This window comes from Dipodomys ordii, unplaced genomic scaffold (assembly GCF_000151885.1).
Source record: "Dipodomys ordii isolate 6190 unplaced genomic scaffold, Dord_2.0 Scaffold140, whole genome shotgun sequence".
NCBI lineage: Eukaryota > Metazoa > Chordata > Mammalia > Rodentia > Heteromyidae > Dipodomys > Dipodomys ordii.
Genome location: NW_012267356.1, coordinates 886,088 through 909,010, shown reverse-complemented (window position 1 = coordinate 909,010; position 22,923 = coordinate 886,088). Strand labels below are relative to the sequence as shown.

The 22,923-nt window shown below is 37.0% G+C and overlaps 1 protein-coding gene across 2 annotated transcripts in view; it reads left to right on the top strand.

Annotated features, from left to right (window-relative positions):
* Positions 1–3,858: 3,858 nt before the first annotated feature.
* Positions 3,859–22,923, top strand: part of Cog6 (component of oligomeric golgi complex 6) — a 64,199-nt gene continuing 45,134 nt past the window's right edge. Inside the window, exons 1-8 of one of the 2 annotated variants that reach the window (XM_013031490.1) lie at positions 3,859–4,013; positions 5,261–5,404; positions 7,745–7,816; positions 9,566–9,624; positions 13,978–14,089; positions 16,157–16,239; positions 16,876–16,946; positions 18,471–18,564. In XM_013031490.1, coding sequence (XP_012886944.1) covers positions 3,861–4,013; positions 5,261–5,404; positions 7,745–7,816; positions 9,566–9,624; positions 13,978–14,089; positions 16,157–16,239; positions 16,876–16,946; positions 18,471–18,564 — 788 coding nt within the window. In that variant the 5' untranslated portion in view covers positions 3,859–3,860. The remainder of the gene's footprint in view (positions 4,014–5,260; positions 5,405–7,744; positions 7,817–9,565; positions 9,625–13,977; positions 14,090–16,156; positions 16,240–16,875; positions 16,947–18,470; positions 18,565–22,923) is intronic. The other variant, XM_013031492.1, reaches the window with a different exon arrangement.

Genomic DNA, 22,923 nt, shown 5'->3' with positions numbered 1-22,923 from the left:
TGGTGGTGAAATTGCTCAGATAAATGTGGCAACTTTGTATTAATTTGCAAACTATATAATTCAGCTGTATACATCTTATTTCACCAAGCCCTCACTCTGTAACTTAGATATTGTTATGTTTCTCAGATGGGGAGACAAAGACTCAGAGGCAAAAACTGGGTTGTCTGTTGTCATATGTTGGTACAATTGAGATTCAAACCAGATTTTCTAACTCCAAAATCAGAGCATTTGAACAGCAGTTTTGAAATAGGCTTTATGAGCCCTATGGTGTTCTTTTTTCAGTGTGTGTGTGTGTGTGTGTGTGTGTGTGTGTGGCTTCACAGTGTGTGTACATCTGTGACTTTTCAACTGTCAAACACCATGTTTTGGTGACAACACCTAAATCTATTTGGAAAGCTATCAGGTTTTTATGTTTTATTTATTTATTTATTTATTTATTTTTTAGGTTTTTATGTTTTAAAGATAGCTTTCATGTAGAAAAGGAATCTTTACACCTATATTCATTTTCATTCATAGTGGAAATATTAGAATTTTACATGTAAGTTGTAGATAAAATTTATGTATTAGTAAAATCTACTTATGCATCTAGTGATTGCTGATTTATCCTCAGCTTAGAAGAACAAATTATCAGTTTAGGATATTAAATTTCCTCCAGCATTTACATTTATGCTATACTTTAGCTTATAAGCTATTTTAGATATTTCATACTAAATCCATTCAAGTTGTATGTTCTCCTGAATATTCAAAAGCCTTTGTAAATGTGATTGATTTAGCTATTTAAAAACTTCCAACTTCAAATATTTAGTATATCTACTTTCCTAGAGTATTTCAAACAAGTAAAAAGGTAGAATTATAAATTTAACATAAAGATGTTTTTATAAGCATATAATGGTATATAGAAACCCAATGCTAAGGATGTAATGGTTCAGTTTATTTAAGTACATACACATTGGATGGATAATTCCAGAAATATATCAGAGAATATTATTTTATTTTTCTAATCCATTCTTAGCTCTTATTTTTATCTCTTACTGTGCCCAGCTTATAAATTAACTTTCATTATAGATATGTGAGTATAGAAAAACACAGTGTATAGAGAGAGTTTGCGGCTGTGGGGGAGGGTCTTGGACCACATCTTTTAAATATAAACAGAGGGTAACTTTACTAGAAACACTTGTCAAATAATATTGTTTCTTTGACATTTAAGGACATTCCAGGTGCTGGTAGTTCATGCCTATAACTGTAGCTACTCGGGATGCTGAGACTGAGGATCATGGCTCAAAGCCAATGCTGGCAAGAAAGCCCACATGACTCTTATCTCCAATTAACTACCAAAAGCCAGAGGTGGATCTGTGACTCAAGTGGTAGAGCGCTAACCTTGAGCAAAAGGAAGCCCATGGACAGAGTCCACACCCTGAGTTCAAGCCCCAGGACCAGATAAAACTAACAAAGAACAATGCACATTACTCAGACAATTGTACATGGTTCAAATTGTTCCTTTGCTTTTTCATTTATTTTCTGCAGTTGTCGTCACCTCAACTTGCATTTTGCATCCTAAATTTGGTTGAAAATGTAGATCCTAAGGATTCAATTTCCTCTGTTTCTTTTTACACTATCTAGAAGCTGTGTTCAATATGCTGGACAGAGACTTAATGCTTAGGTGTTCTAGAAATATTCAACCTGAGCTACGTGTTGATTCACTGAGCCTGATCATATAGAAAGAGAATTTTGACAAATTCCTTGCAAATAATTCCATCTAACCTTTTCTCAGTTAATCTTACTTACTGTAACTTCTGGGTCAACTCTCATTGTAATTCCTTCATTAAATTAAATTGCCTAATTTGGGTAGTTGGTATCTTATTCCTAACCCACCTTCCATCTGCATACCACCTACTTGCAATCAGTGCTGCTGTCTGCAAACATTACCTGTGTACAACAGCCCTTTCTACTCCCCAAGCTGGCACTGTGACTAATCTTTTAACTACCTATTTGGATATTTCACCTCTTCTTATACAGATTACTTCCTTACTTGTCTCACAGACCACAAATTTATAGTTACTACATTGACTAAAATTACCTCTCCCTTGTTCTGTGCTGATGGATTTGGATAGTAAATCATGGTTTTCCTATCAATGAATTGGCATGTGTCCTGAATGGGCTTGTATCAGGACTTTAAATACTGGACAAAGGCAGAAAAATAGTAACAGTAGTTCCCTGAAAACTATCAAGTCATTCTAGCTTCTGAGATCCCATGTTATTGATTGGTTTGCAGCTAAATTTTCAGCCTTTCCTTCAGTCATCCAAGCAGCTTTCATATCCTCCCAATAAAGAACCCTGCTCAATGCATTGTAATCAATCCCAGCGCCTGAACAAATATTGAAAAGAAAAGGGTGGCTGTACCAATAACAAGAGGGGAACAGTTGGTGGAGAAAGGCTTGGAGTCTTGAGCCCTGTTCAACAAGTCCCTGCTGTCCTTCTGAAAATTTCATTTTTTAAGAGGGAATGTTGCTAAAAAGTTGTAAGATTGTTACCTCCATGTCTTTGATGGTTTCAGTTATTTGAATCTACCACTGGGGGATTTTCATGGGCCATATAAAAGATGTAAACAATTGCAGAAAAGGTCTGGAAAAATAAAAAGGAAATGAGAAACTTGAAAAAACTTTCAAACCTGAAGTATCAGAGAGAGAGAGAGATGTAGTATATATAAACTATGGAATATTACTCATCCCTTATGAAGAATATTACATCATTTGCAACAACATGAAAGGACATTAAAAAAAAAAAACTGATGGTAAGTAAAGTAAGTCAGGCCCCGAGAGGAATCATGTTTTATCTTATATGTGAAAGTTAGAATTAATTTATAAATATAAATATAAGTAAACACCTCAGGGTTGTATGCAAGTGTACACAAATGAAGTAACTGAAATATGGTATTTTCAAGGGAAAATGCAAATGTCATAATTCCTTAGAAAGGCTATGAATATAAGGAAACTGATACTCGAAAGTTGGGGAGTGGAGTCAAGAGGATGAGGGTAGACAAATGAAGGGAGGAAGAACGCAGTCATAAAATCCAATGCCTGTACTACAAATTTAAGATAATCGAGAGGTAAAGTTGGAAGGAATGAGGCTGGATGAAAGGGGTGACATTTATAAAGATGCATTGTATTTATAAATTGATTTGTTGAATGGCAACTCCTTTGAACAACTGCTTAAAAATAATAGATATATAATTGAAAAATTAAAAAAAAACAGAAATCATGACTGTTTCTAATTAAGGAACTTTAATTCTTAAGAATTGTGGACTGAAAGCCTGATGCTGGTGGCTCATGTCCTGAGGCTGAGATCTGAAGATTGTGGTTTGAAGTCAGCAGGAAAGTCTGTGAGACTCTTATCTCCAATACAAACTACCCAGAAATGGAGCTGGGCTCAAGTGGTAGAACACTACTCCCCCTGAGCATTAAAAGCTCAGAGAGAGTGCCGGAGGCCCAGAGTTCAAGCCCCACGACCCACAAAAAACAAGATGGAGTTCAGTGTTTTCAATTAGAGTCAAATTTATTAAAACTTCATTTCAGGCAAAACTTTCTACGTGTTTTACCCATGGTATCTAATTAGCTCAGAAGTGGATTCAAGCTGCTCAAGTCCCTTTTATTTTAATCAATGTCTCTCCCCTCCTGCTCAGCCCAGAGTTTTCTCCACTGGCCCTTTCCAGACTTGCTCAGGCTCAGCGGGCTGGCGCCAGCGCGCATGCGTGTTCCGCGCCGCACATGCGCAGTATTGTCACTGCCGGCCCCGAACGCGGCTGGGGCTGAGCTGGCAGAGCCGCCTTCTGCGGGGGGGGTGGGGGTGGGCTGGATCTGGTTATGGCCGAGGGCAGCGGGGAGGTGGTCGCCGTGTCGGCTTCGGGGGCCGCCAACGGTCTCAGCAATGGGGCCGGCGGGACCTCGGCGCAGTCCAACAACCCGCTGTCGCGCAAGCTGCATAAGATCCTAGAGACCAGGCTGGACAACGACAAGGTAAGCGGAGCGGGCCGGGCCGGAGTGCCGGGGTCCCCGAGGGGGGTTCGCGACGGGGAGGTCCCCGGGGGGCGGGGGTCCTCGAGGTGAACCGAGCCGGCCGGAGTGACGTCTGCCCTGCACCTGCTGTCCGGTCTCGGGTCCGCTCCGCAGGTTCCCCAGCGAGGGGCAGGGAAGTGGGGGGCGGGGGCGGTGAGGCAAGGGGTACCCCAGACAAGGTAAAGGGCTTCCTGGGCGTCACTCCTCCCTCCCTCCACTAAATAAAAAAGACTTATTGGAAACCGTACGACTTTCTGGAAACTGCACCCCCCCCTCAGCCCCAGAGGGGTCGGGGGTCCAGGGTCCTGGCAGGCTGGGAAGGCACTGTCACTTAAGGGGCGTAGGACGTAGGAGAGATGTGAGGACCACAAGAGCTTTTCCCAGTAGGTTAAAGAAATGACAGCAACCACCACCAACCCCCAATTGAGGGTGTTTCCTGCCCAGGGCTCCAATAAACTCATTTTTGCTAGTGCTTGTTGTGCCCTGAGCCCTGTCTGTGATTTGCAGGCTCTGCGGTGTTCAGTGAACATAGGCTCAGGTGTCCCAAGTTCCTCTCCGGTAGCAGGTTGAACTGTCTGTCCAGCTTTGGTCATCGTTTGGCAGTCTGGTAAATTGGTCATGTCTATGTGGCCTAAAGAATAGGGATGGAAGAAGTGGAATTGTGGCTCAAGTGGTAGGGTGTCAGCCTTGAGCAAAAAAGCTAAGGAGCCGTGCGCAGGCCCTGAGTTCATGCCCCAGGACACACACACACACACACACACACACACACACACATAAAATAAGATAATATTTATATAATTAAAAAAGAGCTAGTTAGATATATATATATATATATATATATATATATTTAGGTAAATGAAAATAAACTATCAATAAAAATGGATGCTTTTGTATTAAATAAGATTAACATCACTTATTTCATGAATAAGAAAGAAGGCTTCAGGGCACCAGTCATTGTTAGCTATAGCCACCAAAATTGGGTATTATGACTTAAATCTTATAACTTTCCTAAGCTACATAGGGATTGGGCATGCTGCTGGTAATTTTCTTAGAGGGAAGTCTTCAGTAATTTGAAAGTCATTCAGTATTTCTTGTATTGTTTAATACAAACAGATCATCTGAAAATTATTTCATTGCATTTTGGCTTGAGATTAGGAAAACACTTAAAAAGCAGTTATACTAATTGTGTTCTGCTGCTAATTGTGTAGGAGATGTTGGAAGCTCTCAAGGCACTTTCAACCTTTTTTGTTGAAAACAGCTTGAGGACTCGAAGAAATTTACGTGGAGATATTGAACGCAGAAGTTTAGCCATCAATGAGGAGTTTGTGAAGATTTTCAAGGCAGTAAGGACGGTATGTAAGTGCTTTTTATTTAGCATTTATTGAGAACTTTTATGTTTGGCTTTGTGCTAAGTTTTTTTTTTTCAAGTAGGTTGGTATATTTGCTTTTAATATGTCTTATTCAAATTAAAACTTTTACTCTACTTCTGTCTGTGGGTCTTTATTTGAATTAGTGTGAGTTCTAAACCTATGACTTTTCCTGATGCTGACTTTTGGACAGTTGTAGCATTTATTCTAAGAAATTCTCATAAGAATTTTAACTTTTTAAAAAACAACATAAAGCATTTCTCTGGATGTTTTTCCAGGAGAAATTTCCTCATTGAATAAACCCCTTTTGGATAAACATTTCTCTAGTAGAGACTGATTAACACTGAGTAACTTTTACTATGCTCTAAATTATACAATTTTCAGATCAAGATCAGGCACTTGAATGTATAATGTTCCACCATGCTTGAGTATGGCCTATTCATAGTAGGATAAAAGTAAATTTTTTTGTAATATTGTATTTTTATGCAGTACTTTTTAATTCAGTTATATGTTAAGTAGTATATTTATATTATGTGAGTTGTATGGTTTCACTAAACTATTACTAAAAGTGAGTTACTTCTTACAGTTTAGTAGGACTTCATTTACCAAAGGCTTGTATTCTAGAAGGCTTGGAAGGAAGCTTGGTAGAATATATAAAAAAAGGAAGAGACAATAGTGATAAACACATCCAGATTGCTATCTCTAAAGACAGTTTTCTACTGGAACACAATCTTTTTGGTACCAGAAAGCAGGAAGTCTATCTAAGGATATTGGATCAGTGTTGAAGGACTCTGGAGCTAATCTAAGAGGCGTTCCTTGGCCAAAGACAGGATGGTCAGATTTGTATGAAATATACCAATCATTAAACCATGAGTTCATAATACTGAAATTCAAGTAGAACCCTCACTGATTACTTCTGGTAGTTCTAAGGAAACCAAACTATTATTTTGAAACTGATAAAAGAGTGCAGCAAGTGCTTGCCCCCGCCGCCCCCCCACTCCCCCAGCTTTATATCACTATGTACAGTTGTTGAGGGGAGGTAGCTCCTCACAGCTGTAGTCTACCTAATAAGTAACGAGGAAATAGTAGAAGGTGCGTTTGTTGTTGGAGTTATGGATTCAGTGCAGCATCAGCGCCTTGGCACTGTTGTCATTATGAGCCAGATAATATAGGCACTGTCCTCTGAACTGTAGGGAACCTGGCAGCCGGAGGAATTGCCAATTTATTTAATTTTCAATTTTTCTTATTTTTATTAAAGTTTATGTGCCATTTATTGTAGAAACGTTAGACGAATTGGAAGTAGAACAACAATTACTTAAGATCTAACCACTGAGAAATAGCTGTTGTCTCTGTTGTATAACATTACTTGTGGTCTCTGCATATACAGATTTTTCTTAAAGAAATGGGGAGACATCTGTATTTATTATGACTTTTTTTCCTTTATGTAGACATCTTTTAATAAACATTATTCTTAATGTAGACACAGATTTCTGTGGTGTGATTGGAAATGTTTTACATTTTCCATTTATTTTAGATAACTGTTGATAATCATATATATTATATAACATTGATGCATACTTAATAAGTATGTAGGATTTTTTCTTTTTTAAAAATATGTTTTGTCATGTAAAATATGCTCGAGGCCCTGGGTTCGATTCTTCAGCACCACATAAGCAAAGAAAAAAGCCGGAAGTGGCGCTGTGGCTCAAGTGGTAGAGCGCTAGCCTTGAGCTGAAGAGCAGAGGGACAGCGCCCAGGCCCAGAGTTCAGGCTCCATGACCAGACCCCCCCCCCCCAAAAAAAATAAAGCATATGCAAACTGTGCTGTGGTTATTTTGTCATCATAGGATAAACTCTTAGAATTCTTATATAAAGAGATACCCAGACAAGCACCAGTGGCTCATACCTGTAATCCTAGTTACTGAGGAGGCTGAGATCTGAGGATTGCAGTTCAAAGCCCCCAGAAAACTGGAAGTGGCACTGTGGCTTAAGTGGTAGAGTGCTCGCCTTGAGCTGAATTGTTGAGGGACAGTGTCCAGGCCCAGAGTTCAAGCCCCTCAACCGACAAACAAAACAAAACAAAAACAAAAATGCCAATAGTTTTAAAGCATCAGCTGTTATACCACTTGAAAGGAGTACACCATTTTCTTCTTTTAAACACTAATTATTATTCTTTTAAAATATTTCTACCTTTAAATATGGGATCTACTGTAATACTTGGACAAAAAAATGTGGGGCTAAAGTAAGGATTTAGCTGAGAGAACTTTGTTTTTTTTTTTTTAAGCAGTAGATAGAATATTTGATGTTACTTTTTTTCTTTTTCAGGAACTTGAAAGCATCAATGAAGATGTTCAAGCAATGAGTAGCTGTTGTCAAGACATGACAAGCCGTCTACAGGTACAGTATGAGGAGGGCTAGGCTTTAGCATGGTTTCTGATACAAAGTGAGCTTTTAAAAATTGCTAAGCACTTGGAGATGTAGCTCAGTCATTGAGTGTGTTAGTCTCTAGAATCAATCTCAAGCGTCACAACACACACATACACACACACGCATACACATATAATGCATGCACACAAATAAGATTTAATTATACAGGTAGTTCTGTATTTACTAGATTGAAATAAAAAGGGTTTTGGTGTTAACTATTACCTCAAGAACCAAAAGAATATATGGATATAGGATATATTACTTGTTAGAAGTTTGAATATAAGTGTACTTAGAACTTGAAATGGCTTTTTGTTTCTTGAGGTAGTGGTTAACACCAGTCTAGTGAATACAGAGCTACCTGAAGAATTATGATAAATCTTATTTGTGTGTGTGCATGTGTGTGTGTGTGTGTGTGTGTATGAGTGTATGTATGTATGTGTGTGTGTGTTGTGATGGTTAAGATTGATTCCAGGGACTTGCACACTCAATCACTAAGCTATATCTCCAAGTGCTTGGTTTTTTGAAAACAGGGTCTCAGGGTCTTACATATTATATACTTCAGTCTGTTTCTGAACTGGAGATTCTCCTGTCTTTGCCACTCTTGTTGGATTCCAGATGTGCACCACCACACCTGGTAATAAACCTTTCAATTCTAGAGGTCCAGAGGAATGAATTATATAATAGAAAGCCCGAAGGTAAATTCAGGCTGAAATAGGCCTTTATAAAGATCTCACTTCAGTCTGATTTGTGTTCAGCCTGAGTTTCAGAGAAATGCATATAATACTGATTTCACTTATTTAGGCAGTCCTAAACCTCTAGTTTAGCTGCAGATTCTGAATCTGACCTGCTTGTCCTTATCCAGTAGTTTTAGCACAGGAATAAAATAGTTTATTTCTAACACTCAGTTATGATTACGTCTAACACTTTCACATTTTATTTATTTATTTATAATTTCTTTGTTAGTTATACAGGAGTGTTTCATTGTGATGTTTCTGTGCATGCACATGCTGTTCCCTAATCACATTCACCTCCTCTGTTCTTTGTTAAACAACTTTAACAGGTTTTCTTGCTCTGTTTTCATACATGCACATAAAGTACTTCAACCACATTCATCTTTCCTTACCCTTTATTTTCATTCTTTCCCACTGCTGTCTATCTCCTAACAGCCTGCTACACATAACTGCCATTCATTTGTGTGTAGAGATACTGTGCAAAGGAGTTTTACCATGTATTCCACAAATATATGTGTTAAACTTTAATCAGATTAGCCTCCTCTATTGCTCTCTCCACAGCTCCCTCACCCTTTTATTATTCAGCTGCTTTCAGTGAGTTTCCTTATGCATCTTTCAAGCACAGACACAATACTTTATGTGTCTGAGATTCTGAAATTATGGACAGCAACAATCATCTAGGAAGAATCACTAGTTTGTGTTCAATAAATTAATCATAGGTTACTTGTATGATCTGTCTATGGGTCTATTACTCAAAATGTTTATGTCTCCTACTTTTGTGTAAATTTTAATACTGTTTTTATGTATCAGGTATTAAAGGTAGGTCTTGGAACATCAATTTCATTTATATCAATCTTTTTTTAAACTTTTGAGTTCTAGAGAGTGATCTCATTGTTGTTAGCCTGAACCTCAGAAAGACGTAACAATTAGCTTTCTGAACTATAATGAAATTCAAATGTACTAATTTGAGATGTGTTTATAATTTTAGGCAGCAAAGGAACAGACTCAAGATTTAATAGTAAAAACCACTAAACTTCAAGCTGAAAGGTAAGTTTTTTTGTATATTACCTCTTCATTAATCTGGAAGTAGAAAGAAAAGTATGGATAACTAAACCAGAATTAAAGTTACAATGGTTCACAATTGATAAAACACTTAAGGTCCTAAACTGTTATCTATTAGCAACTTAAACATATAGCAATTAGTGAGCATTAAAGTTGATCATAGATTTAGAAGATTGTTTTGTTTTTGAAATATAGATGATAATGTATTGTTACTTACTGTGAAGTTCAGAAATGATTGCTCTTCAAGATGTAAATATGTTCAGATTTTTAGTAACTTTCTTCCTATATTTTTTTATAATTATTGTCTCTAGAGGCCTGGCTGAAGTGGAAGGGCATCAGCCATCAGTGAAAAACCTAAGTTTGAGCTTGAGTTCCTTAGTTCAAGCCCCAGTACTGGCCAAAAAAAAAAAAAAAAAAGGATACAGTAAAATAGTAACTAGTTTGGGTGAATGTTTTGTGAAGCTTTTAAAATATACCTCTTAATGTGCATCATAATCAAAATAATTTTGAAAACATTCCTGTAGGTCAGGATTGGCAAGTATATGATACCCACCATTCCTTAGTTTTGCATATTGAGGTTTTAATCATTGTTTTGTTTTTAGATAGTGTCTCATGTAATCAAGCTAGCCTCAAACTTAGGATCCTTCTCCCTTCCTAGTACTGAGATTACAGGCATGTGTCATCATACCCAGACCTTAATCATTCTTAACACAGCTCTCTTTAGACTAAGGTATGATGGGATTTACAAACAGTGCAGAGTTGTATAGTTATTTAGTGTATTAGGAGTCACAGATGTCAGGACTAGAAAAGATGTTAAGGTTAATTGGAATGTTTTCTTGTAGGTAAGACAGGGCCAATATTTCTTGGTAATCCATCTGACAAACATGTAGAAGAAAGTGCTATTTGCTAAAATTAATAAATTGAAATACATTGGAAATTAACATCATTTAAAAATACTTTGGCCAATTTTACAAACAAATCACTTTTTTTGCTGGTCCTGGGGTTTGAACTCAGGGTCTGAGTTCATCCCTGAGCTACTCTGTGCTCAGGGCTAGCGCCCTACTACTTGAGCCACAGCACCACTTCCAGCTTCTTCTGTTTATGTGGAACTGAGGAATCAAACCCAGGGCTTCATGTATGCTAGGCAAGCACTCCACCACTAAGCCATATTCCCAGTCCAACAAATCACATTTCTTATGCTTTTTTTTTTTGGTAGAGATTACACTGTTGTTGGATATCAGAACGTCTCCTTTATATTAGATATATAGATACAGATAACTCTGGGATGACTGTGAATCACAGCAGTATGGAACATTGAGTATAATGTAAGCAGTAAGTAAGTATAACATAGCAGGAACAGGATGAAGCATTTAAGAAAAAGCAGGGCATCTAAGGGTTAACAAGATATTAAGGATTTCAGAAAAGTGGTATGATGTTGACAGAATTGTGTACTTAGAAATACAAGCCTACAAGGGACATGATGGTTCTCTGAAATATTTGATGAGCATTCTAGTTTACCAATGACTAGACCTATTCTGTATTACCACTGCAGATAGAACTAAGTAGAAGTTTATAGGTGGCACATTTTGACTAAGATGAGCACAGATTTCTTTTGCCCATTACAACTGGAACAGTTGCTTCTTCAAATAGTGCTCTTTACATCACCTAGTCTCATCATGGGTGTCATGGGTGCCATCTGAGGCTGTATCCAGTGAGCATAGAATACCTTCAGGCTCAGTAGAGTGCCACCTTCCAAGTCTATCCTCATAGACTTCTAGAATAAAATTAAACACCTGTATTTTGTTTTTATGACTTGATAGGTCCTCGATTGGGCTCAGGACCATGCTTACCCCCTTTTAATTTTGTCAGTTGCAGGGTCTGAACTCAGGGCCTGGGCACTGTCCCTGAGATCTTTTGCTAAAGGCTAGCACTCTACCACTTGGAGCCATAGCACCACTTCCAGTTAAGTGGTTAATTGGACGTAAGAATCTCATGGGGACTTTTCTGCCTAGTTTCTAACTAGATCAAATATCAACCTCCTGAGTAGATAGGATTACAGGCTGAGCCACCAGTGCCTAGCTAGGACAATGCTTTTTAAACAGTATTCCAGGTCTTTCTATGTAAGTAGTCCACAGATTACAGTGTGAAATACTTACCTTTGCTAAAACATCATTCACATCCTTCATCTCCTTTGGGATGTGAATCCCTCCTATCAATCTCCCATCTCCTGTTAAGCTTTGAAAAACTAATTTTTAAATGAATCACCTTTTATTTTGAGATGATTGTGGATCCCCAGGCCAGGTGTTAAAACTCATGCGAGATTTCCTGTGGCCTTTTCCCAGTTTCCTTTATGCATACATCTTGTGTATATCTCTGTATAATAAGTATTGTAGTCGGGCAATGACAAAGTCTTGCCCAGATGTCTCAGCTTTACTGGTGCTCATCAACATCTTAGAACGATATTGCTCACCTGTGAGGGTTCGTGGGTGTACCACGCAGTCGGGATGCAAAACAGCTCTGTCATCACAAAGATCTATCCTGGTGGGGACAGGTAGTGGTGAGAAAAGTTGCAGACTAATACAGAGTGAGGGGATTCTGGACTGCAGGGCAGCCAGTCAGCTATACCAGAAAAGACTGTGCCAGAAGGTTGAATTGCTGCATACAGAAAGAAGCTTGAGCCCCATGGGTTCTGCAATTGGAATGCTTTTCATATTACAGCAGCTCTTTTGAAAAAACCCAAAACACAATAACTTAAAAAAGTAAATTACCAAGTAGTGATTCAGAACATGATTCTTTTCTTAATTTAATGTTGGCTGATAAACAAGTACTGATTTAATTGAGAAAAAAATGTGACTAAAACCAATTACCAACCTAATCTACAAGACTTATTTGAATTTTCCCTGTGCTGAATTAAATCTTTCTGTTGCTGAATGAAGTCTTTCTGTTGCCATTTTTATTGCCACAGTTATTTTATAGAGTAATTGTTGATTTACACATCTTTTCCTCTTTAACTATGACTCTTTGGGAACAATGACTGTTTCTTATTCTGTTTTTGTATCTCCAGTCCCCTAGCACATTGTAAATTCAAAAAATACTGTTTGAGTTGGCAGATATGGAAAGTTTGTACTCTAATGGCAGAAAAGGAACATAGAGTGAAAACAGAAAACAAGCAATGTATTAGAGCTAGTAACATAACATGCTCTAGACTCTGATTAATGTCTATAGAAGGTAATATTGGAACATTGTGCTTCTGTTTATAAATTATCGTAACTTATACATGTTGCTTATAATCATTATTTAGGTAAGTTATGAATTTGTTTGGCCTTTTAGGAAGTAAAATATTATCTTTTGCAAGGCCCAGGAGCCTTGCAAGAGGCTCAGGAAAATTTTTCTCCGAACTTGAGTTCAGGAAAATACTTTCTGGAAAATATTTCCTTCCCTTCCCTTCCTTTCCCTTCCCTTCCCTTCCCTTCCTTTCCCTTCCCTTCCCTTCCCTTCCCTTCCCTTCCCTTTTTTTCTCTTTTCCTCTTTCCTCCTCTCTTCCCCTCCCCTCTCCTCCTCTCCTCCCCTCTCCTTTCCTCCCCTCCCCTACCTTCCCCTCCCTTTCTCTTTTCCTCTTTCCTCCTCTCTTCCCCTCCCCTCTCCTCCTCTCCTCCCCTCTCCTTTCCTCCCCTCCCCTACCTTCCCCTCCCTTTTCCCCTTTTTTTGGAGAGAGATCCTTGAAAACAAGGTCTTAGTGTGTAGCCTAGGCTGCCCTCAAACTCTGAATATTCCATCTCTCAATAATCTGAGTGCTGGGATAATATCTATTATACCACCATACCTGGCTTCCTTAACTTCTCTTTTAACTTAAAATGATAGTTAAAAAACTAACAGACCTGAATTTTGGTTGTGTACTATATACTTTGTGTGAAAGGCTTGGGATATATGTATTATATATATATATATATATATATATATATATATATATATATATATATAGAGAGAGAGAGAGAGAGAGAGAGAGGAGAGAGTAACTGACAACAAATTGGTTAAAAACTATATTTCTCTCTTGAAAAATGACCTCATTAGATTGTAACTAATTGTTCAAGTACTTGTAAGTGCCTGAAAATTTGTAATTCAAATACTGTGAACTTACTTCTTCACCTTTGTGAGGATCATTGAATGTCTGCTGAATGTAATGATTTTACCGTGTACATGACTAGTAGCTTCCAACATTTGAGGCAGAAATGAGGCTTTCAAAGATGTTTGAGAATCTTTCACGTCTTCTTTTCAGAAGTTGTTATCAGAGCTATAACTTTGTATATACTTGATCTTTCTTTTCTTTTTTTATTATAGCCAAAGATTAGAAATAAGAGCACAAGTGGCAGATGCCTTCTTATCCAAGTTCCAGCTGACTACTGATGAAATGGGTCTGCTTCGAGGGGCAAAGGAAGGACCTGTAACTGAGGTAACTTTGCTTTCTCTTACAGTCACTGAAACTATGTCACTTTTAAATGTTATGTAGAAACGTTACATTGTGAACTTTTTTTTTTTGGTTGGTCCTGGGGCTTGAACTCTGAGTTTGGGAGCTGACATTGTGAACTTTTTATCTTCCCATCTGAAAAAGTAATTTGTCTGAAAGTATTTTTACAGTGGAAATTAAGGTGCATATTTTAATTACTTTTTAATTTTTGATTTAAAAAATGAAAGCATCTAAAACAGCTTGGTTAGAAAAACCAAGAACCTCTGTAAGAACTTTGTCACTAGTTACAACATTGGCAATTGCTTTGTGAATTCTGTATTTCAAACCTGCAGTTGAAAAGAATATGTTTTGATCATCTATTTTCTATTGATTTTGTGCCAGGAAAAAAATGAGGATTTAGGTGGGCACTAGTGGCTCATGCCTATAATCCTAGCTATTCAGGAGGTTGAGATCTGAGGATTGTAGTTCAAAAGCTAGCCCTGGCAGAAAACTGGAAGTGGCGCTGTGGCTCAAGTGATAGAGTGCTCACCTTGAGCTGAAGAGCTGAGGACAGCACCCAGGCCCAGAGTTCAAGCCCCAGGACTGACCAAAAGAAAAAAAAAGAAAAAAGAAAAATGAGGATTTAGCCTTTTCCATCTTCTGTCTCCTCTACCAGTGCAAATATATATGTACATTCTCTTTATCTACTTCAACATCATAGGACAGTTATATTTTGTTTTAATATTAGTGATATTAAAATGATTTTATATTTTTCTTTTATAACTTTGTGTCTTTTCTGTAGTTAGAAGTTGATTATCTTTTCATATAATTTTTTAAGTTGTGCCTTTTTTTGTAAAATGACAGAATTAGAAGACATCACAAAATGCTAAATAGTGAGATAAATGATAAATGTTTTTTTTTAAACCATGAAATTTATCCAAAAAGAAAATTTGTCTCCTAACTTGGAGTAACTATAAACTTAGACCTGTTATAATTTTTCTGGAATCAAAGGGAAAAAAAGCTTTTTTGGGTTTTGTTGTTTCTTTTTCCAATCCTAGGGCTTGAAATCTGGGCCTGGTTGCTATCCCTGAGCTTCGTTTTGGTGCTACTTCCAGCTTTGTCTGAGTAGTTTATTGGAGATTGGAGTCTCACCTACTTTCCAGCCTGGGCTGGCTTTAAACCATGATCCTCATCTCAACCTTCTGAGTAGCTAGGATTACTGGCGTGAGCCACAGGCACCTGGCTGAAGAAGGGTTCTTAAGGTGAAGATAGGGTCCCACTGAGCTTCTCAGTGGCACACTGTGTAACATTTGTAATCTAAGACTCCAATTTATCTTTGTAAAGGAAAAAAAAATGTTTACACCAGACAACACCTAAGTATTTAATGAATATCTTCTATGTGTTTAGATTTTTATTTTAGTCTTAGATAAGGAGGTATCAATAAGTAACAAATACATAAAACATCTGGAGTGTTGCTTAACTCAAAAGTAATACTGATTTTCTTTAAGTTTGCATTTCTTTCTCACTAGACTGCACATATCTTTTTATTTTTTATTTATTTTTTATTTTTTGGGGTCCGGTGGTGGGGTCTGAACTCTGGGCCTGGGGGCTGTCCCTCAGCTCTTCAGCTCAAGGCTAGCACTCTACCACTTGTGCCACAGCACCACTTCCGGCTTTTTTCTTTTTTGCCTATGTGGTGCTGAGGAATCGAACCCAGGGCCTCAGGCATGCAAGGCAAGCGCTCTACCACTGAGGCACCTTTCCAGCCCCGACTGCACATATCTTGAAGGTAGAGATTTTGTCTTTATAAATTTTGTATTCCTGACAACCAGCATGCAGTTTGGAATATTAGGCATTGAATTAATATGCCTTAAATTGTGAAGAAATATCTCTTGTAACTTCTGTAAAACTTGGAAGAAAGCTGAGATCAGCATAAACTTTGTATGAGCAATGAAGGATAACATCATTGGAAGAGTTGAAATTTGTTTTCCCTTTGTGTTGATCTTTTAATTTAACTACTACATTTTCACCTGAAAGCATGAACCTTTTAAAATCACATTCTTAATTTTAAAGGATTTTTTCAAGGCTCTGGGAAGAGTGAAACAGATTCATAATGATGTCAAAGTTCTCTTGCGTACAAATCAGCAAACAGCGGGGTGAGTATTCATTGCACAAATTGTTTTGCTACTCCCAAAATTTGAAAGACATTGAAATTTTGAATCTATATAGTATTTTGAGAAATGGGAATATGATCTTTATTCTTGGAAAAGGAGGAAATTATACTTTGATATGTTCAGAGTAAAGTATAATCAATAGCAAGGGAATTAAAATGTGCATTTCTTTAAGTATAAAAGAATTTGCAAGCCAGGCGCTGGTGGCTCACGCCTGTAATCAGAGCTACTCAGGAGGCTGAGTCTGAGGATGACGGTTCAAAGCCAGCTGGGGCAGGAAAGTCTGCGAGACTTTTATCTATCTCTAATAAACTACTAGAAAACTGGAAGTGGCGCTTTGGCTCAAGTGGTAGAGTGCCCGCCTTGAGCTGAAGAGCGCAGGGACAGCACCCAGACCCAGAGTTCAAGCCCATGACTGACCAAAAAAAAAAAAAGAGCATATAAAAGCCCTGTGCTTGATCCCTAGCACTAGAAAAAAAGTATTGAAAAATCATTCTATAAAATGTTAGAAAGCTTTTGTAATCAGTCTTTAGTTATTAGTAATTAGGCAAAATGATTACTTTTTTAGATATAGTTATTGACTAAAAATTTAAATTGTAATTAATTTATAATTTTTTTCAGTCTGGAAATTATGGAACAGATGGCCTTGCTTCAAGAAACAGCTTATGAAAGACTTTACCGATGGGCTCAAAGTAAGCAATTTCTTCCATGTCCATATTCATGAATATTAATATTTGATTTTTAAAAAATTTCACTTGGACCTGACTTAGGTAACTGTAACCTCTCTGTATATCACTTTTTTAATAACAAAAAATAAAAATAAACAGAAAAAAACAGACACAATAAAATTTCACTTGGCCTTTATTTGATATATTTTGATTTTATAACACAAGAGTTTTTCAAAAAAAGAGTTTAAACTTTTACATTTCATCATAGCACATTGGTGTTTATACTTTGAACATTTGCCATGAAGAGTGAGAATGAAAATGAGGACAACATTTCTCCTTAGAGTGTTAGGACAGTTGATGTTATTTCTATTTAGAGTTATTTCTGTAATTATAAACTGTCTGCAATTGTGTCATGTGAGTTTTCCTCAGTGCCTACCAGGAAATATACTAGGGGAGTCCTCATACCACAACAGGTTGGATTTCTGAATAAAAACTAAGTTCTGTGAGGATAGTAGGTACTTGTAAGCATTTTGGGAATAAACTGGATTGTAAAATGAAAAACAAAAACATTGGGACTGGTATGTAGCTCAGTAGTGAAGTACTTGCCTAAAGAGCATAAGACCCTGGAAGAAAAGTTTCCTAAAACTCAGACTGTTAGAATTTTATTATCTGTATGAACAAACTTCTTAAAGATTGATTCTGAGGAAAGAAACTTGGAATATACTTTTAGTATAAATAATTTATATTGCCATGGTTAAGGCACTAATTCATATATACATATTTATTATTAAGAACATAGCTTTGAAGTATACCTGATAGCATATGTGCTACACAAGCTTGATTTTTTTTTCAGTTTGTTTGGTAACATAAATTAGGTGGGATTTTGTGTATTGTTGTTTGTTTTTTGTTTTTTGAGGTTTTCTCTCCTCTTTACTCCCCTCCCCTCCTCCCCACCACAGCTTGAACTCAGCTTGCTCTTTCTTGGCTTTGTTGTTCATAGCTGATTTTCTACCACTTCAGCCATACCTGTAGCCTGACTTTTGCCAGTTAATTGGAGATGGGGGTCTCTCAGGCTTTTCTGCCTGGATTGGCTTTGAAACTTTATCTTCCAGTTCTCAGCTAGGATTAAAGATATGAGCCACTGGGGTGCCTAGGTATAAATTAGGCTTTGGTTGGTATATTCTTTCTGTTTTTCTAAGCATGGGATCATCTACTATAGAATTTAGACTATTAAGCCGGGCGCCAGTGGCTCACGCCTGTAATCCCAGCTCAGGAGGTTGAGATCTGAGGATTACAGTTCAAAGCCAGCCCAGGCCGGAAAGTCTGTGAGACTCTAATCTCCAATAAACCACTAGAAAACTGGAAGTGGTTTTGTGGCTCAAGCAGTAGAGCGCTTGCCTTGAGCTGAAGAGCTGAGGAACAGTGCTCAGGCCCAGAGTTCATGCCCCACTACCGGGAAAAAAAAGAAATTAGACAATTGGGATGTACTGGACATACTAGAGAAGTAATTTTAATTGAATAAAAGTTACAATGTTACAAATTTTCCAGATGAATGCAGAACATTGACACAAGAATCCTGTGATATATCTCCAGTACTAACACAAGCCATGGAAGCCCTACAGGATAGACCAGTCTTATATAAGTAAGTAGGAAATCCTACTTTTTCTTTGCTGATTTGTTGGAATCTTGAAAATGTTTTCAAATCCTTACACAGTAGTTTGAGTAATTGTAAGTTATGCCATCTCTTTGCACCTGTGTATCTTTGCAGCTTACTTGAACATTTCTTGTCGTAGAGCACAGTCTGAAAGGGAAGACTGAGGTCTTTGTATCAGACTGCTTCCCACTCATGTGGAGGCCAAGTGACTTGACTACTTTGTCATCTCATTTATTCACTAAACTCCTGTATCAACCTGCCCTAGAGAAAAGGCAGGCATATAGAGACTGTGAAATATTATTACCCAGAGATGAAAACAGTCATTTAAAATCAGGGTTCCATCAATAGGACTGGTCTTTGATCTTGTAAGTTATGCCAACCAAAAGATTTCTTTGCCTGAGAATCCTGTGGCTTAGTTTGTTTACAAAAAATTATTCCTGATTTTAATTATTTCATCTTAGTTCTCACAAAACAACCAAAAACTACTTTTCTTAAATGTCTTGCGTGATTTGAGGACAAGCTTTAAGAGTCCAAGAGGGTAGCACTTATTCAGAAGACAGCTAGGGGACTCTTACAGAGGCCCTAAATCATCTCTTGCAGAGGATCTTGAATGATTTTTAAAGATTCCTCCTTTACATAAGGACTGGACTATTGCTTATCCTATAATAAGATTACAGAACACAAGTGTCTCTTTACTATATAAAATGACAGCACTTTGTGCTGCTTACTTAGTACTTACTACATGTTACATGCTGTTTTATGTGCAGAGATAGAGCATGGGTATAACACTGCCTTCCAAACTGCTCTATTTTATAAAGCCAGGCATAAGCAAGTATATTGTAATAAACTATTATATTGCTAGTCTCAGGGCTTTTCCTAGGTGCAGTGTGGCTCAAGAACTCTGAATTAGAGGCAGGAGAACCCTGAGGAACATTTCCTAAAGGGAGTAGGCAAACAGTGAATTCTGAAGTTGAGTAGGCTTTCTCCCCAATAAGAAGTATGACAGAACATTCCAATGGCAAATGTCAAGACGTGAAGTGAAAAAGATCCAGCAGTGATGAATCCATTTGAAAAGGCTGAACTGGATGTTGAGTTAGTAGGCAGGCCAGATCGTAATGGCCTTGAGTGTTGTACATGTACATATCAGCTCTCAGTTACCATTGATCCACTGCTTAGCATTTGATGTCTGCTTCACAATTTCTTTGCCAATGTTTTTATTTTGACATTTTAAATAATTAGGATATTATTTTACTACTTAAGGCATTTGGTGTGTGACTTTAATCAAGTATTATATTGTCTACAGATATTTATTCACAAGATTAATCTTTTATATGATCTCTTGTGTTTTGAGTTCCTAAATAGGACAGCTAACTTCTGCCATACAAATAAGTTTTTACTAAATTATTATTTTTATATCTATTTTTTCTGACATGTATTTATTATGCATCTTAGTGAAATTCATTGTGATATTTCTATACATGCACACAGTGTACATATTCATTCTCCCTCCATTCACCCTCTACTCCTCTAACCTCGTTCACAGTTCCTGATAATCATATTTGGCTTCAGGTCAATTTTTTAAATCTTTTTTTTTATTGTGAAAATACTGTACAGAGGGATTACAATTATATGGGCAAGATAATGAGTACAGGTCAATTTTTTTTGAGGTTTTCAGATAGAAGAGAGAATATGCAATATTTGTCTCCCTGAGTCTGCCTTATTTTGCTTAAAATTATCTTATCCAAGTTCATCTGTTTTGCTACACATGACATTTTTCTTCATGGCTAAATAGTATCCTGTGTGTGTGTGTGTGTGTGTGTATGTATGTGTGTGTGTGTGTGTGTGTGTCTACATTTTCTTTATCCATTTCCATTGTTCATATATCTTAGTTATAATGAGCAATGCCACAATAAACATGGACATACAGGTCTATCTTTCACATGCTGACTTCGTATCCTTTGGTTATATACACAGAAGTGGTACTCGTAAGGTAGTTACATTTTTAATTTTCCAAGAACCTCCATACCATAGTTCACAGTAGCTGCACTAATTTGCATTCCCACTACCAGCATATGAGAGTTCATTTTCTCCACATCCTCACCAGCATTTATCTGTTTTTTAGTAGCCATTCCAACTGCAATGAGATGGAGTCTCATTGTAAAATATGATTCTAAGGTCTCAGTTTAAGGCTTCTTTGAAAACAGGAAAAACCTGAAAGATAGAATAGAGAGGCTTATGGAAAAGCAAAGATTTATCTCTGAAAGGCTTGTTGCCAGTTCACAGGGCAGTAATGGCAATTTGAAAGGTCTTAAGGGACATTTGGGAGCTGAGGGAAAAGGGGTTTTTAGATCCAGTTGATTATGATATAGTGAATGCTAAAAAACAAAAATTGCCTTCCAAGTTTCTAAATTTAGGGGGAAAACCCACTATTTCATGGTACCCACTAGATGGCAGTATGTGAACTTCATTTAATTTTTACAGTGAAGGTTTCTTTTTCTTTTTCTTTTTTTATTGTGAAAATACCGTACAGAGGGGTTACAATTACATGGGCAAGATAGCGAGTACATCATTCTTGATTGTCTTTATGTGAAAGTTGAAAATAACAGAAAATAAAATGCAAATTATTAAAATTCTTGGGGAGAGTGGCCTAACTCATTGTTCTTACATAGTGCAATGTGTTATTTTAATAAACCAAGACAAAACTTTTTTTCTGCATTTGTTCTAAATGGAAATGAAAAACATGAAGATTTCCTCTTTTGGTAAACAGATGTTATTTGAAAATGTAGTAATTTGTACAATGCTGATTTTTGTTCATTCTTTATGTCTTTCCATTGCATTCTAAAGAGGAAATTCTACATTAATCTTTTGTTTTTATTTATTTATTTATTTTTTATTTGTGAACATACTGTACAGAGGGGTTACAATTACATGGGCAGGATAATGCGTACATTTCTTATCAAGCATTGCAGCCTCCTCCTTTAATCTTTTGTTTTTTTTAATTTACTTTTTGAGTACATTTTTGTTTTCATTTGCTTTTGACTAGAATTTTTTCTATTCATACAGATAGACATAATAAAGATGAGACTGTTATTTTCAACTGGAAGCATTTAAGAGTGTGTATGCAGTTTATATAAAGCTGCTCTTTACACAGCTACATTTTGAAATTTTTAGTTGGAAGAGTGATTTTAGTGAAAACCCTTTTCTCTGTCTCTGACAGAGTTGTTTCATTGACGATACAATGGAAGGTTTTTCATTGGTTCATGCTGTTTTTGCTTAAATTACATTTGTTCTTGAAGGATCAACATTAATGTTCATGCTTATTAATATTTTTCTATTATTGTACACATTAAGTCCTCATGTTTACCTGGCTCGATAGTTGCGGCTCTAAAATGCTATTGCAATAACATTTCTGATTAAACTGTGGCCACAATGAAAGATCCTTGGCATCAAAATTATGTTGTGTCTATTTCCTGTAGTCACTAGGATCTTGGGAAATATTAGTTTGATATATTCTTAAGGAGTTATAGCTATGCATTCTTTACTCTGATAGTCATCCAATGATAAGTTCATTATTTCATAGAATGAGATGATCATTTAAAAGAAGGCATTGTTCACATCAGTCATCTGTATAATTGAAGAGCAAGAAGAAAAGGGAAGGATGTGAACATTTTGGATCTAGTTTGCTTAAAAAAATAGAACTAATTGCAGGGCAGTTATGTAGTTCAGCAAAGCTTGGCTTGGTTTCCCTACTTTTTTGTTCCTGTACAGTCATGTCTGCAGAGAGTTTCAAAACTAGTTCCTCTCAACTGAAAATGGACACACCCACAAAGAACCAAAGTTAAGAGTGAGGGGTCCTCTGAAAAGGTTCTGATTCACAAAGATTGCCACCCACTCTTCCCCTTTAAGAGGAAGTAAAACTCAGCTTTCTTGTATTTTAAAAAAAATGTGTACTTTTCATTAAATTGGCAGCATTTTAGAGAAAGCAATAGAATATAAAAAATGACTTCTGGAAATATTAGTGGTTTTGTTTATATATTGGCTAGTGAAATCTGAATATTTAGTTTGATAGGGATTTTACAATGGGTAAGTATAGATTCTGCTAACTATAGACTGCTGAATTTTTGGTTTTGTTTCCTGTATACTTGAAAAATAAAAGGCTTATGTATTAAAGGTTGGTCACCAGACTGTATTATTTGAAGGAAGGGTTGGGGCTTAGTGAAAGGAAGCAAGGTCATTGAGAAATAAGGATACTGAGATCCCAGCCCATCCTTTCCTTGTCCTTCTCTCCCTCTCTCTTGACCCAGCTTTATGAGGTGAATGGGTTTCATCTACCACACCTTCCCCAGT